Source organism: Manis pentadactyla, chromosome 1, assembly GCF_030020395.1.
Source record: "Manis pentadactyla isolate mManPen7 chromosome 1, mManPen7.hap1, whole genome shotgun sequence".
In the NCBI taxonomy this organism is placed as follows: Eukaryota; Metazoa; Chordata; class Mammalia; order Pholidota; family Manidae; genus Manis; species Manis pentadactyla.
Window position 1 is genome coordinate 148,376,238 of NC_080019.1, and position 13,989 is coordinate 148,390,226.

Genomic DNA, 13,989 nt, shown 5'->3' on the forward strand with positions numbered 1-13,989 from the left:
CAAAAAAGTTCTAAAGACTAGCTTCATCATGAAATCTTATATGAGAATATATGTGTGTGTGCATGTGTGTGACAGAAAGAGAAAGGGAAAGAGAAAAATCTGAATATTAAATTATTTTAGGGAGTTCTTCATTTTTTTTCTCAATTAAAGTTGGACTGACTTAGCAAAGTAGTGTTTAGCCAATAGTCCAAAATTACAGACTGAGTTACTGGCTCAGGGGGAAAAAAAAATTGAAGCAAGTGTGTAACTTATTTCTAGCATTGAAATTCAACTATAACATTTAGCACTTAGTCAATGCTTTTGTTTGTAGGGTTATGGATACACACATGGCCATATTAGTGACGAAAATGTGAATTTTTGTAATGAGCTAGTTAGCTACTTTTAAATGGAGTTACCAAAATGAATGGTGACACATTTGATGTGATCATTAGAAACATCTTAATAAAGGATCCTGATTGCTACAGCTGCAAGGATAGCATGGTCTGTATCCATTATTAAAGAAATCAAAGTACTCATTATCTATTCCAGTTTAGCAGTTGCCTCTAGTTAACCTGACCATAGCTTCCTCTACAACTTATACCTGCAAACTGCAAGAAAGTGTACAACTTCAGAAGGGTGAACTGTGTGGTTTTTTTTACGCCTCAGAATATGTTCCAACATATAAGAAATCTGGCATAAAAGTTCCTTCCTAAATGAATGTATCTTTAATGCTGGCTTTTTTTTTTTTACCAGTTTCACAGAACTAACATATTTTTTTCTTCTAATACTCACAGGAACATACTTAACGAATGAAGCTAAAGGAGCTGAAGATGCACCAGATGCTGACACAGCTATTATCAACGCTGAGGGCAGCCAAGTCAATGCTGAAGAGAAAAAAGAATACTTCATTTAAGATGCAGGCCAAGATTCTGAGTTTTACTTACCAGGCTGGCTGCTGGAGAAAACTGGCTATCATCTTTCAGAATTCATTTCTACCATCTTCTGCTACCTTAATTAACTTCCATACTGTACTGCTATCAGTAGCCAGTGTATACCAACAATCAGCTGTCAAAAGCATCATTCTTTAATTACTGTACCATCCATAATGCAGGACATTTCTTACTGCCTAAATTCCACACCATTTGCTCTTTTTAACATACAGTGCTTGAATATACAGCCTTAACAATGTTAATCATCTCCTTGGATTGTTTTTATATACATTGAAAAAAATGTATGCAGTTTTCTTTTCCCCTCATTTTTTTTCCCCTTTAAATCATAGACCTTGTCAGTTTTCCACTGGACATCTTTCACAAGGAACAGGATTAGAAAGAGACCTAATGTGCTTAAGTTTAATCAGAGACTAGAGGTTTACAATGTTTTCTACAAGTCTATCTTTCAAGACATGTCTGGAAACATACACCCTTGAAAACACTAGAACAGGTTCTGGAATGTTTGAGATTATGCTGGTGAAGCTGTATCAGTTTGCTATTTTAAAATATAGTGTTTGATACAGGAGTCGTTTGTATGAATTACATTCATGATGTGACAGCTTATATAATTATATAAATCCCACCATTAGGTTATTTTAGCTTCACTTTCCAATAAATTGTTACAAACATTTTAATGCTTTGGGAATCACAAAGATTTCATTCACTTCTCTAATGATTCTGTAATTTATTTGCACCACAGGGACTCACCTGCCTAAACAAAATTGAAGTATCCATAGGGCACAATTTTGAGACATTTAGTATCTGTATATAGTGCATATAATAAATCCAATTAAACATTATTTGATACATATTTAACTTTTTTGGCTGTAGGTAATTCAATCATAAGTAAGCATTTTCTAATGGCCATTATATCCCTTTAGATATTACTTAAACCAATATTATAAGTAGATAACGTGTTAGTATTTTTGTCTGTATGTCCTAGCACTGTTCAACAAATTTTTCTAGTTCTTGTTCATTCTTATTTGTTATACAATGGAAGCACAATGTTATAAGGAAAGGTAATTTTAAGCTAACAACCAGTGCACAGCCTCAGGTTTTAAATTACAACCACAGTTGAATAATAACCTAAAAATAAACTATTAGTTTGCTAAAAATTTACAAATTTTAATTTGGCAGTTCCAGGGCTGCTTACCTATGTTGGTTTGCCAAAAAGAAGTGTTAAAGATATGTTTTCTGTGTAAATGAACTAATTCTTTATATTAAATTCCTGTCTATGCATTTTGTGAGGTACAAACTTATGAAACAGTGAGTGATAGAGAATTTCTGCCATGCTTTTAACTCCAAGGTGAAAGTCTCTTTCTCTGGATTATTTCTGAAATTTTGGTGTATTTAACCATTAAGAAATGCTGTATTCTTAAATATGACATAGAGTCAATCTAAAGTCATATTATTTCTTCAAGTAAAATACAATATTGCTAGATTAGTTATCATTAAATTTATTATATGCTAAAGATTAAAATCCAGTTAGATAAAAATTATTTTCCCATTTACAAGCATTGCACCTTTAAGAAGAAAACAAATGTGACAATATGGTGGCTATACTTGTGATGTCTGAAAGCATGATGAACCTATGGTTTTAAAATTAATATCTTGAAATTTATTTTTGGAAAATGAGAACAGCTGAGTATGACATCATGTATTAGTATCAAATGAAAGACAAGGGTGCTGTATCTTAGATTATTTATCAGAAAAGTTAAACCTTTTAAAGACAACGTTAGAATTTTAAATGGTTTCTTTTTGATTGTTGAAGCATTTATCTTGTTGATTTCTTACAAAAGAAAAAGGACGATGTCAGTCAAGCAGCACTTTTTCAGAATATACAGAACATAAATAATATGATGTGGTTGAGTGTTAACATAATAAATCATATACAGTATGACATTTTAAGGAAATAAGTCTGCATTGATGTGATTGCATGCTTGTTTTTACAGTTCACTCCATACCATCTGTGGAAAAATGCAATAATATGTTAATATAGTATGGTAGTTTGAGAGAATCAGGTAGGTGCTACTAGACACATTGAAATTAGAATAGGTTTATAAACTGTTCATATCTTTCAATGCATAATCTTTAGGAAGGCTCCACAAAGCAAAATTCATCCTGTTAGTACAAAATGGAAAGGTTCTTATTACAGAAGTAAGTTGTGTAAACTGCATCATCAATTGCTATTTAAAGCCTAATTTCAGGATATACTTAACAAAATTACTACTCTTCATCGATGCTGTATTTACATCCCTCTTCATTTCTTCTATATTCTACTTGGCTCCAAATGCTAGATTGTTGCCTAAATAACTCAATCATTATTTATAGCACTGTAAAATTAGAAATCCAAAATTGGTTACATTTCAAGATTTTTGACTCTTTTAACCCCTTAGAGTAAAATAAAAACTCATTAGAACTCTTTAAAAGAAACTAACTGGTATATTATGGTTTGTGGACACTAATCAAATTTTTGCCAGTTAAAATAGATAGGTTTGAATTAGGTATCATATTTAGTTACTGAAATAAAACAATGGAATTATATTTTCCTATCTTTAAAATTTTTTTATTTCCACCAAACAAGGAAATAAATTGTAAAAATTCTGCTCATTTCTATAAAAATCAGGACAAAAATGAAATATTTGTAAACGCAAATATGTCAACTGCAGTGTCTGAAACGTGCACACTTGCATGCACAGACAGCCAAATTCTGTCTCTGCTTGGTGAGCACAGTAGCTACAGAATTCAATGGAAGGAGTGCACGCACACACGCGCACACACACACACACACACACACACAGACGCTTACATCTTAGTAGAATATGAACCAGTTTTCTTTACCAAATGTAGCTGTGCTCTTCCAGTGTACTGTTTACAGTGTAAATTGATTGTCCTCCATCAAAAAAGTATAAACAGCATTTTTTTCCCCGTTTTCCATTTTTTAGTGTCCTAGATGGAATGATTATCAAAATTAGGGAGAAAAAGGGAAGTTTGTGAGTGCAAGAGCAAAGAGCAAGAGCAGTGTGTGTGTGTGTGTGTGTGTGTGTGTGTCTGTTTGAAAGAAAGAATGAGAGATTTCAACTTGTTTTCTTTTACCAGAGAATCCAAGAAGCAGTTTAAGGAACCTGATATTGAAGTTTAATCTAGAAACTGGATGAACTCATACTGACTCAAGATGGTTAATCTTGCATTGAAACCCCACAATTAAAATAAGTAGAGAAAGAAAGCTAACTTCCCTAAATATGGCAAAGAAGTTATCACCTCATTTATTTTTATTTCTTTGTAAACATATAAATATCTCAGTTGAAAGGACAGGCTCACTTGTAATTATGTATTCATGATTGTGTCAGCATTGAGATTCCGTGTAGGCACATGTACAGCAGCTGTTCGACAGTATTGGTTCTTCCATGTGACATACCAGTTATGGTGTAATTTAGTGCCACTTACTGCAAAGTGTTACCAAGGGGAACATCTAAAATACCTTTTTATCTTTTGTTGGACATAAGAATTTAATGATAAATATGAAACTTCATATTACATTTTTTGATTGTGGAGAAAATGCAAAATCCCATATCTTACTGCAACCTCCCCATCATATTGCCAAATACTTAGAGCCCTCTAAAAATGCCCAGTATTATCCTCCTTTGCAAATGGTAATCTGTGATGAATATACAAAACAAAACAACAAAATACAACTGGCAACCAGAGCTGTAATAAATGAAACACCCAATGAGAATTACTGAGTAATGCTTTTTATTAAGTGGCACAAAGTACACACTAAAAACTATGCAAAATATAGGTAACTACAGTGTATGTACATGTAAGTATCTTGTACTTGCTGTGTATGGATGTTGGAAACCCATGTAATTATAATATGCATTTTGAATATTGGGAAAGAGGAAATCTTAGTGTAGATAATAGAATTTGTTTTGAAATATACACTGGCAATATTGAAACATACTCAGTGCAATATCTCTATTGCTGGATACTTAATGCAAAGGGATTTTAAAGAATTCTTCAACAAGATCCAAGACATTGCTAATCTTCACCTCCCACATACTAAAGCACTAATTAAAAATACAACTGACTCAACAACATGTTAAGTTTTTCTTAATCATTAAAGTGACATGATAAAAGTATTTGGCCTAGTTTTTAATATTTCTGGAGAGAAAAAAAAGACCCTGAGTTTAAACTTTGATTCATATCTAATTGAATTTGGAATTCTTAAACTTTCTTTGAAATGTCTTTATGTTTTAATGGATGTGGTCATTTTGTTGTAAGTACAAACTTATTCAATCGAAGAACATAAGTTACCTTTTGTAAGTTACTATATCTTAATAGGAATTTTTTATATCTTTTTGTTTATTTTTTTCCCTTTCTCTCCCTATTCTACCCCAAACATGCCCTTTGCTCTTATACCCTTCCAAAGGCAAAGGATTGAAAGTAGTAAGGTTATAAAGAGAGCTATAAGGGGGACGACTATATGGGTTCTAAACTCGTCAGCATTTTTATGTATTGAGATTATTAATATTTAATGCAATAGTTATTGGATATAGCTGGTAAGTTCTCTGCCATGCATACTTACAATAATCCTTCTACCTCTCACTTTTAACATGGGCTATGATATTTCAATATAAATAGAAGAAATAATTATTTACAAGATATCCCAGGAAGCACTCTTTTGGGACTATCCTAACAGTCCATTCCCCACCCCCTGGGAAATCTCAAAGCCAACTTCTTTTACTGTACTCAACGGTGTATGGATCTGCATTTGTTTTTTCCTTCTCTGTCATTAATTTTTCCTATAGGCAAAATATGATAACTTTCTAAGGGTAGTTCTCATGCCTACTTAATATTTCAATGTAAAATAATTGTGATTATTAAAAAATAATTTTAGTGGCAACACTTTGGAATCCAACCTGACATTTCATTTAATATCTAAATGCAACCATTTCTTACAAATCAATAATGTGCTTTTAAGTAAAAATCATGTATATGATTTATTTTCCCAAGAATGTTACCTGTTCAAAAAAAATTGCATATTTAAACTGCCTCCTTATTAGCAAATAATGATGAATGCAAAGTATTGCCACAAATGCCCACTTTATTATGTCTGCATTGACAATATGAATTTTTCAAATGATGTAATTTAATTATTCTAAAAGGAAATGACATTTTAAAAGATTTTCCTTCAGGAAAAAAAGATACAAGAAAATATCTCAAATTATACTGATTCTGTACAATATGCTTAAAGTAAGATGTTTTTATGTCATGTGGTTCTGTTACAAATAACATTTGGTCCAATCTTCACCATCTTTTCCATATATATTAGTTACAAGAAATGTATGGTTATTTTGGAGAGAATGAGCCCAAATGTGAAAGAGATGTAAAGAAAAACACTATTTTCCCCTATGAAATATACTGTATATTTCAAAAGAAGAAACGTTAAAAGACATTTGAAGATTGCAGGGGCAAAAAAGAAAACCTACCAGGGCTCAGCACTTAAGCACTTTTCCTACTTCCAGGGTCAGAACAGCAGTGATTCCTACATGGACTTTTAAGTGCGGTATGAAATGCCACATCACAGTTCTCTTACACACAGTACTGTCAAACCTCAAATGTTTTCTTTCTTCAGATGCTTTTCCTTGTACATGATACTAGTAGACACTTTTCTCTTTATATTTGCTGATAGTGAAAGTTATATGCAATAAAATATTTGATGGTTGAAAGCAGTGGTCACCAGCTGGTTTAAAAAAAAACTATGAAATGTAAACTGAAGTGTTATCTCTATCCTTTTCGCTTTTTTCTGTGTTTCTGATGTATTGAATGATTCTCGTAAATAGAAAACTAATTTAGAAAAATTTAAAAACTAGTACTCTTTCTCCTTATAAATGTATAAAATTTTAATCTCTTTACAAATTTATTTGTACCTGCTGTACTTATTGTAGATTCAATGATGCAGTTAAGAAGTAACCCAAGGATTTATAAGTTTGGGATTACTTACCTAGTTTCTTCATATTCAGTTCACATCAATATTTGTGAATTGGTTGTTTAGCTTTTCATTCAGCCAAAAAATATTCCTTCAAGAAAGCTCCATTTTTATCATTAATATTTCAACATAACCAACATTGGAATGATTCTGCCATGTTAAAAAGAATTTAAAGACTTATCTCTGAAAGTGGTACCTAGAAATACAGTTGTTTCCAGTAATGTAGCTTCAAAAATAAAATGTCCTATTTATCTGACATGAAATTCAGAACTTTTGGAAGGGTATATTTATGACAAAAAAATAAATAAATAAATCTGTGCTGTAAAGAAGACCTACCAAAATAAAGCAAATGGCACAGAAGATAAACACAATTACTGAATCTACTGATTCATTAACATTTTCAAAATACAAAATGCATATTGTAATATTAGGTACATGACACTTGCATGTTGATATGCCTATATACTTACAAAGTATTCAATGTGTACTTAGTGGCACTTAAAATATGTCATGTACAACAACTCTTATAAACATTCTTACAGGGTTCCCATTTGCACTTCATATTTCAATAGAGTTGTCAGAAAAAAACACTGATACATACAGAAAAATAAAATTTGAATTTTAGTTATCTGTTGGACATTACTGAATTGTCTACTCATTTAGTTCATTTTTCTTAGGCTTGAAAACAGACATTGAAAGATGGAACTTTCTTTTCTCCCACTGATAGGTTATAAAAGATGTTATAAACATATTCCTTTATACCAAACATTATTTTGCGTATCATTTTTCAACTGAATGCATTATTATCCATTCATTTTAGATTTTCTCAATGATGCCCATTTTCCTTGTAAATTTTTATGTGAAAGTTTTAAAAATTAAACAGTAGTAAAATAAATGTTATCTTATTTGTACAACATTTAATTGTTACTCCTTGTAATTTATGAACCTTGTAATATGATGACTAAGGGTAAAAAAAAAAATGTTGCTTGAGATAAGGAAATTTGCTTGAGATTGCCACAATTTCAAAACTCTGTAAAGGTAATTTTACATTCACTTCTGTGTGTTTACTAATGTTGACTAGGAACAGAAGCAAAAATACCTAAACTTTTTTTTTTAATTTTCACACTAACCAGTATTATATATTTCAACTACCTAAGATAATGCAATTAATAATATATCCATCCTAAGCTTATGCCAATAAGAATTTGAGATAAGCTTTTAAATTTATGGAGGATTTTCTTTGTGTCTCTGGAAGTTCACTTACCATAAGGTATTTTATAGTCTACTTTAAATAACAGATTTTGTTATACAGGGTAAGCCAAAGGCTGTACAAGAATTAGTGTCATTGGGTCTGATATTTGTGTTAGACCATGAAATATTCCATTAAAATGTATCTGTAAATACAAGACAAGATATTGTATCTGGTTTATTTTATTAAATAACATCTTATTTATTTTAATTCATTTTTCCTGGCAAAAGAAGCTCTGCAATACATGTCATCACATTTGATTCTGAATCAAAGATCAAAGATCAGCCCAGATGAAAGAAAATAATGACATTTTAAATACCACATTCATAGACATGATCGTTTTTTATAAGCCAAAATGCCCACTGTTCTTCAGCCCTATGCCATATACACAATATGATACTCGTGTTTTCCTCAATAAATCAATTCAGTGTTTTCGTAATGGCCATTGTTATTTCTGTCAAAGTATTTTTTGGTATTTTTTTAGTCAAGAAGGCATGCTGAAAATTCTAGTTAATATAATTCACTAAAGGATAGAATTAAGTCTAAGTGTTCTTAATTAATAATTGCAAAGTAGTTTCAGTCCATGAGAGGGACCTTCATTATATGACAATCCTGGAGTGATGATAAAAATACTTGCACACCCCTTTAAAATAAGTTCCAGTTATATATATGTTATATATGTATGCAATACAATATATATAATCTCTATGTTATCTATATATATTTAATATACATATAAATATATAGTTGTAAAATTTTATCATTTAAGGAAAAAAATTTTTCTAATGTTTTAAAACCTAGCAAATAAAAAATGTGTGGCGAAGAGATTAAGGGGGAAAAGAAGTTTCCTGATTGCATTTTAAATGCCACTTAGTGCTACTGTAAATTGCATGTTATTTCATCAAAACCAAACTGTTGGACACCTGCTGTATATCAGGTCAGCCTACCTCATGAGCTACACCAAGGACCTAAAGAAAATTATGTCCAGACCTTCAAAAACTGTTAAAAATTACTCTTTCAAGTAATGACCACTTTCTAAATTTTGGCATTCCTATGTTGGAGGAAGGAGTGGAGAAATTCTGATTTTAAAATGTACAATTATGAAAGAAGACATATGATTTAATCAAACTAAAAAACATCCTATCTTTCAGCCACTTTTCAAGGTCTTAAATTTGATAGATATTTCTCTCTGATGATTTTCTATACTGATTTTTGAAAACTCTAATTATTAAGCTAATATTTTATTATACTAGAATATTTAGGAAATTATCTTCTGAGGAGGGGTCACAATAATGACCAGAGTTGGTACAGCATTAAAAGTCCTAAAAACACATGTCTTTGCACATACTATCAAAGTTTTAATTCATTTTTACTAAATGAACTAAACCGTTACACAGATGGAAGGTGCCTAGAATATGTACACAGGGCAGATTTAAGGGATAAATTTTCACATACGTTAGAATTGGTTATAATCATAATGTAGTGTAGTCTTTTAAATTATGAAAATATTGCTGAAAACAACATAATTCCCCGGGAATATGGCAATCATTCACTTTAAGGATTGAAAACATTTTTAACTAGTAAAGTTGGTATGTTAGAAGGATGAGTCTTTTTACTCCCAAGTTAAGAGAATATCAGGAGGTGGAAATTTTTTTAATGTGTTGGGAGAAAAAAAAGTTTAAAAGGGAATTGGAAAATTCCTAAAGAAAAGGTTTGTCGATCTGGCAATTTTATCAAAAGGCAACATGTCCTAACACCCTTCTGCCAGAGCCAGAGGAACTTCATGAAATGGTATCTCAAAGGGTCAGTGATCCCACAAACTGATGCCATGTGAGGGAGAGGGGGGTTTGAGGATCTAAGAACCCCCATTTTAAAACACATAATCTACTGATTACATATTAACTTGTTTCCAAAAGTAACTCTTTAAAACTGGATTTGTTTCCAAGAGAATGTAAACCTATCAACTTTGCACGTCCTGCTATAAATTATTCATCCCCACGCTTCAGGCTTTTTCCTGCTTCTTCTAAGCATCAAAAAACCAATTGCCCCATGTGACCCCCCTTCTTTAACCTGTAGGTCTCATAGAAGGCATTAGTATTAGTATTTTTAATCATATTTTGCTTACAGATTTCCCTGTTAATCTGATGGAGTCATGGAAAATTTGATATACAACGTACTTTGCTTAGAGATTGGGATACATTTTAAGTACCCCATGAATTCCAGGTTAAGAATCGGCAATAACTTTACACTGAACATCACATCCTCATTTTTAGAAACATTTTTCCTTCATGTTTGTCTCTCTTGTACCCAGCCACCATCTGTGATCTTCATGCTAAAGTATTACTATCCCCACCAAACCTTTCCTGGCATACAGCTCTTAAAAATCCTTGGAATCTCCAGTACTCATACTGTCTTTTTGTCTGCCAGGGAGGCTGGTTGCCAGGGACGCTGGTAGTCAATCAGGTGACTAGAGGGGTGGCAGTTTTAGCCTTCGCCCTGAACCTCCAGGGAAGGAAGAGAGAGGGACTGGAGGTTGACTTAATCACCAGTGACCAATAATTTAATCAATCATGCATATATAATGACAATCCCTAATACATGGTGCTTGGGGAGCTCCCTGGATGGCGAGCACGTACTGGTGCCGGGAGGGCGGGGTACTTTCTCTGTACTTTGCCTTGTGCATCTCGTCCTTCGGGCTGTTCCTGAGTTGTATAGTCCACAGTCTAGTAAATAAGCTTTTCCTGAGTTATGTGAGCCATTCTAGCAAATGATGGATACTGAAGAGAGGGTTATGGGAACCTCTGATTTGTAGCCAAGTCAAGTCATAAGTTGTACGGAACTTGGGTACCCACCACTTGTAATTGGTGCATGAAGTTGGAGGCAGTATTGTGAGACAGCCCTTACCCTTGGGTCTGCACTAACTCCAGGCCGTTAATGTCAGAACTGTTAAAATGTATGCCACACAGCTGCTGTCAGAGAGCTGGTTGATGGGAATTCACCCCCACCACACCCCAACTTGGATTACAGAAGTATTTCGTGAGAGTGGAGTGGTACTTTTCCTTTCACCCCCACCCCTTGAGATTCTCTAAATTCAGATACCTTATGCTTCTCCAGAGACAAAGAAGAAATATAACTTTCTCACTAGAAGACAATTTTGAAAAAGAATCTTCAAAACTGTCACAATTTTATAAGAAAGGAAAGTCAAGCATGAGGTCACATACATGCCAATTTAGTGGAAAATCCAGATTTAGAATATGTATCTAACTGCTGAAGTCCATTGTCTATTGTATAATTCCGTGCCCTGGGGAACACATTGTCTGATTCTCCTTTCCCCAGCGTTGTTTATAGAGCATTTTTAGCAGTGTTCATCTGTCAGAGACATCATCCGTGTTGTGGGAATTGTACAGCCACCATTGTTAAAATCCGTAAGATATGAACATCACTTAATATCCTCACAAATGAATGAATGAAATACAATAATAATGTAAGTGTATTTAATGAGGTTGCTGACAGTAAGTAGGAGCCTAATCAGAGATTAATTTTTTAAATGGGGGTGTGTATGTAGAAAGGGATGGTTTGAGAACACGATAATTCATAGAGGTAAAAAACGAACAACTTTCCACTAAAGGAGGCTTTAGATATCAGGGGAACGTAATGATATTGGAGAGTGCATGGTGATAAGAAATACATTTCTCCAGTTTATTGTACAATTTGACATAGAGCTCTGGAGGCAAATGCACTGAAAATATTTTACCATAGAGGTGGTCAAAGCCCAACGTTATAATCAACCTAAAGCAACTAACTGCCCTATTGAAACAACAGTCACATTTTGTTAATGTATACGTATGAATCAGTTTAAATCCAAATGTATATAGCTAGGGGTCTGCCTTCATTTATACTTTTAAGCCATACTGTTCTTATGTGCAATGGCTTCTTAGCTGAAGCTATAATCTAATGCTTACCATTAGGGCTGGCTCCATGGGTGGGTATGGGGAAAACAGAAGTTCCTGGATCTGACCCTGAACTACTTGAGGATGTAATTGGCCTATTGCTAGGCCACTGCTTCCACACCTGTTGGCAATAAGCTATTACTGACTGAGTCCCTATATAAAGAGCTCTGCCCTCTGCTCTGGGGCAGATGCAGAGACAGAGGCGGATTACAGATTTGCAGACTCCGTGATGTGGTAGTGATTCTAGTGCTCGACCTATTACCAGGAGAATCAAGCAGGGTAATAAGCCCTTTTACTCCAAGAACGTTCCACTATCATTCCTCAATCTCATGGAATCAATAGAGAACTTGCCCAGGGCTAAAACCCCAGGCAAGACGGTGGGGGGGGGACCAGTAGAGTTGCACAGAACATCGAACTCTACATGGGGCCTGATGTTTGGGGTGGGGTTATGCCCTGTAATAGTCATCTTAAAGTATTTAATAATTTTACCTTAGAATTCATATTTTTAAGTGGAGTCCAAAGGTGTAATGGAGGATGTGCTGAGGTCTTGGAGCTTTGGCTTATATGTGGTTCTGTCCCTAATCACTTCTTTGCTTCCTAGGGCAGGGTCTCAGCTGCCCACACTCCTGCTCATACGAGGGACCACTGCAGCCCATGGCCCAGGAAGGCGCCAAGGTGCCAGTAGAGGAGGTTTGGGTTAGGCTGTGCTTGCCCACAGTGTTGCAGGGCTGACCAGGTGCCTCTGAGGGTCTGCACTTACCCTGTGAATATTCCCATGCCTGATGAGTACAACATTAACTGATAAATAAAAAACACTATTACAGGTTGAGAGAGAGACAAGAAACTAAAAGATTTTGTTTCCTGATATTTGAAAGGGTGTCACATTTTCATTTTGCAGAGGGCCCTGAAAATTATGTATTTGGCCCTGCATACCATTTCAGTTATATAACAACAATATATTGTTTTCAAAAGTATCTTTAGAATGACCCTTCAAAATGACCACAGCATCTTCAGTTGCCTTGATTTAGTAGGTGAGTAGTAGGATATGAAATAATGACTTCTTCTCTTTTTTGGTTAAACATGCTATAAATCTTTCCACTTCTCCATTTGAAGAGAGACACACAGATCATGTTAGTGATTCAAAATCCTAAAACAAAGGTTTCTTAAGAAATTAACATTTTCATTTCTTTTTCTATTTTCTTCCCTCTGTGTGAACAATAATAATAAAAATGAAAGATGGTATTTTCTTTTGAAAATATAATCCAAAACACACACATAAAATATATGGTTCAGCACTATTTTATACAACTCAGTGAAGGGATTTGGCTAATCATTTCAGATATTTTCTGAGGACATGAGTTTAATGTGGCAATTGCAGTGGGAACAAAAACAAAAACAACAACAGTAGCATGACCTGAACAACAGATTAAATAATAAATGGCAAATAACAGTGAAAAGCAATTTACTTTTCCTTTATGATTGAAGTTGAGGACCAGGTGGAACTTTGACTCCAAACTGTAAACCCTTGTGTTCTAATGAGATTTCCAAGAATGAGTAATTCAAATCATTATCACTGATCTTGTTGAAATGCAAATCAGATTTCACTTATTTCCCCTCATTACACTTCAATAATTTCCAATATTTTCAGATAAAATTAGACACACACCTCTAATTTAATCCTGTCTTTTGATCCAGTTTAGACTCCTGTCATTCTCTCTACTTCTGCCACATTATCCCATTTTCTCAAAAATCTTACATCCCATGAAAACCCCATTTCTTCATTTCTTTCTTCATTTATTTAAGAAGAGTTTTTAATCATTAGAAGGTACCAGG

General features: G+C 33.6%; 1 protein-coding gene across 2 annotated transcripts in view; it reads left to right on the top strand.

The window, feature by feature from the left end:
- CADM2 (cell adhesion molecule 2) overlaps positions 1-8,370 on the top strand; it is a 338,329-nt gene extending 329,959 nt beyond the window's left edge. For both annotated transcript variants that reach the window (XM_036898781.2, XM_057501862.1), the window contains one exon: positions 774-8,370. In XM_036898781.2, coding sequence (XP_036754676.2) covers positions 774-892 — 119 coding nt within the window. In that variant the 3' untranslated portion in view covers positions 893-8,370. The remainder of the gene's footprint in view (positions 1-773) is intronic.
- Positions 8,371-13,989: the final 5,619 nt, after the last annotated feature.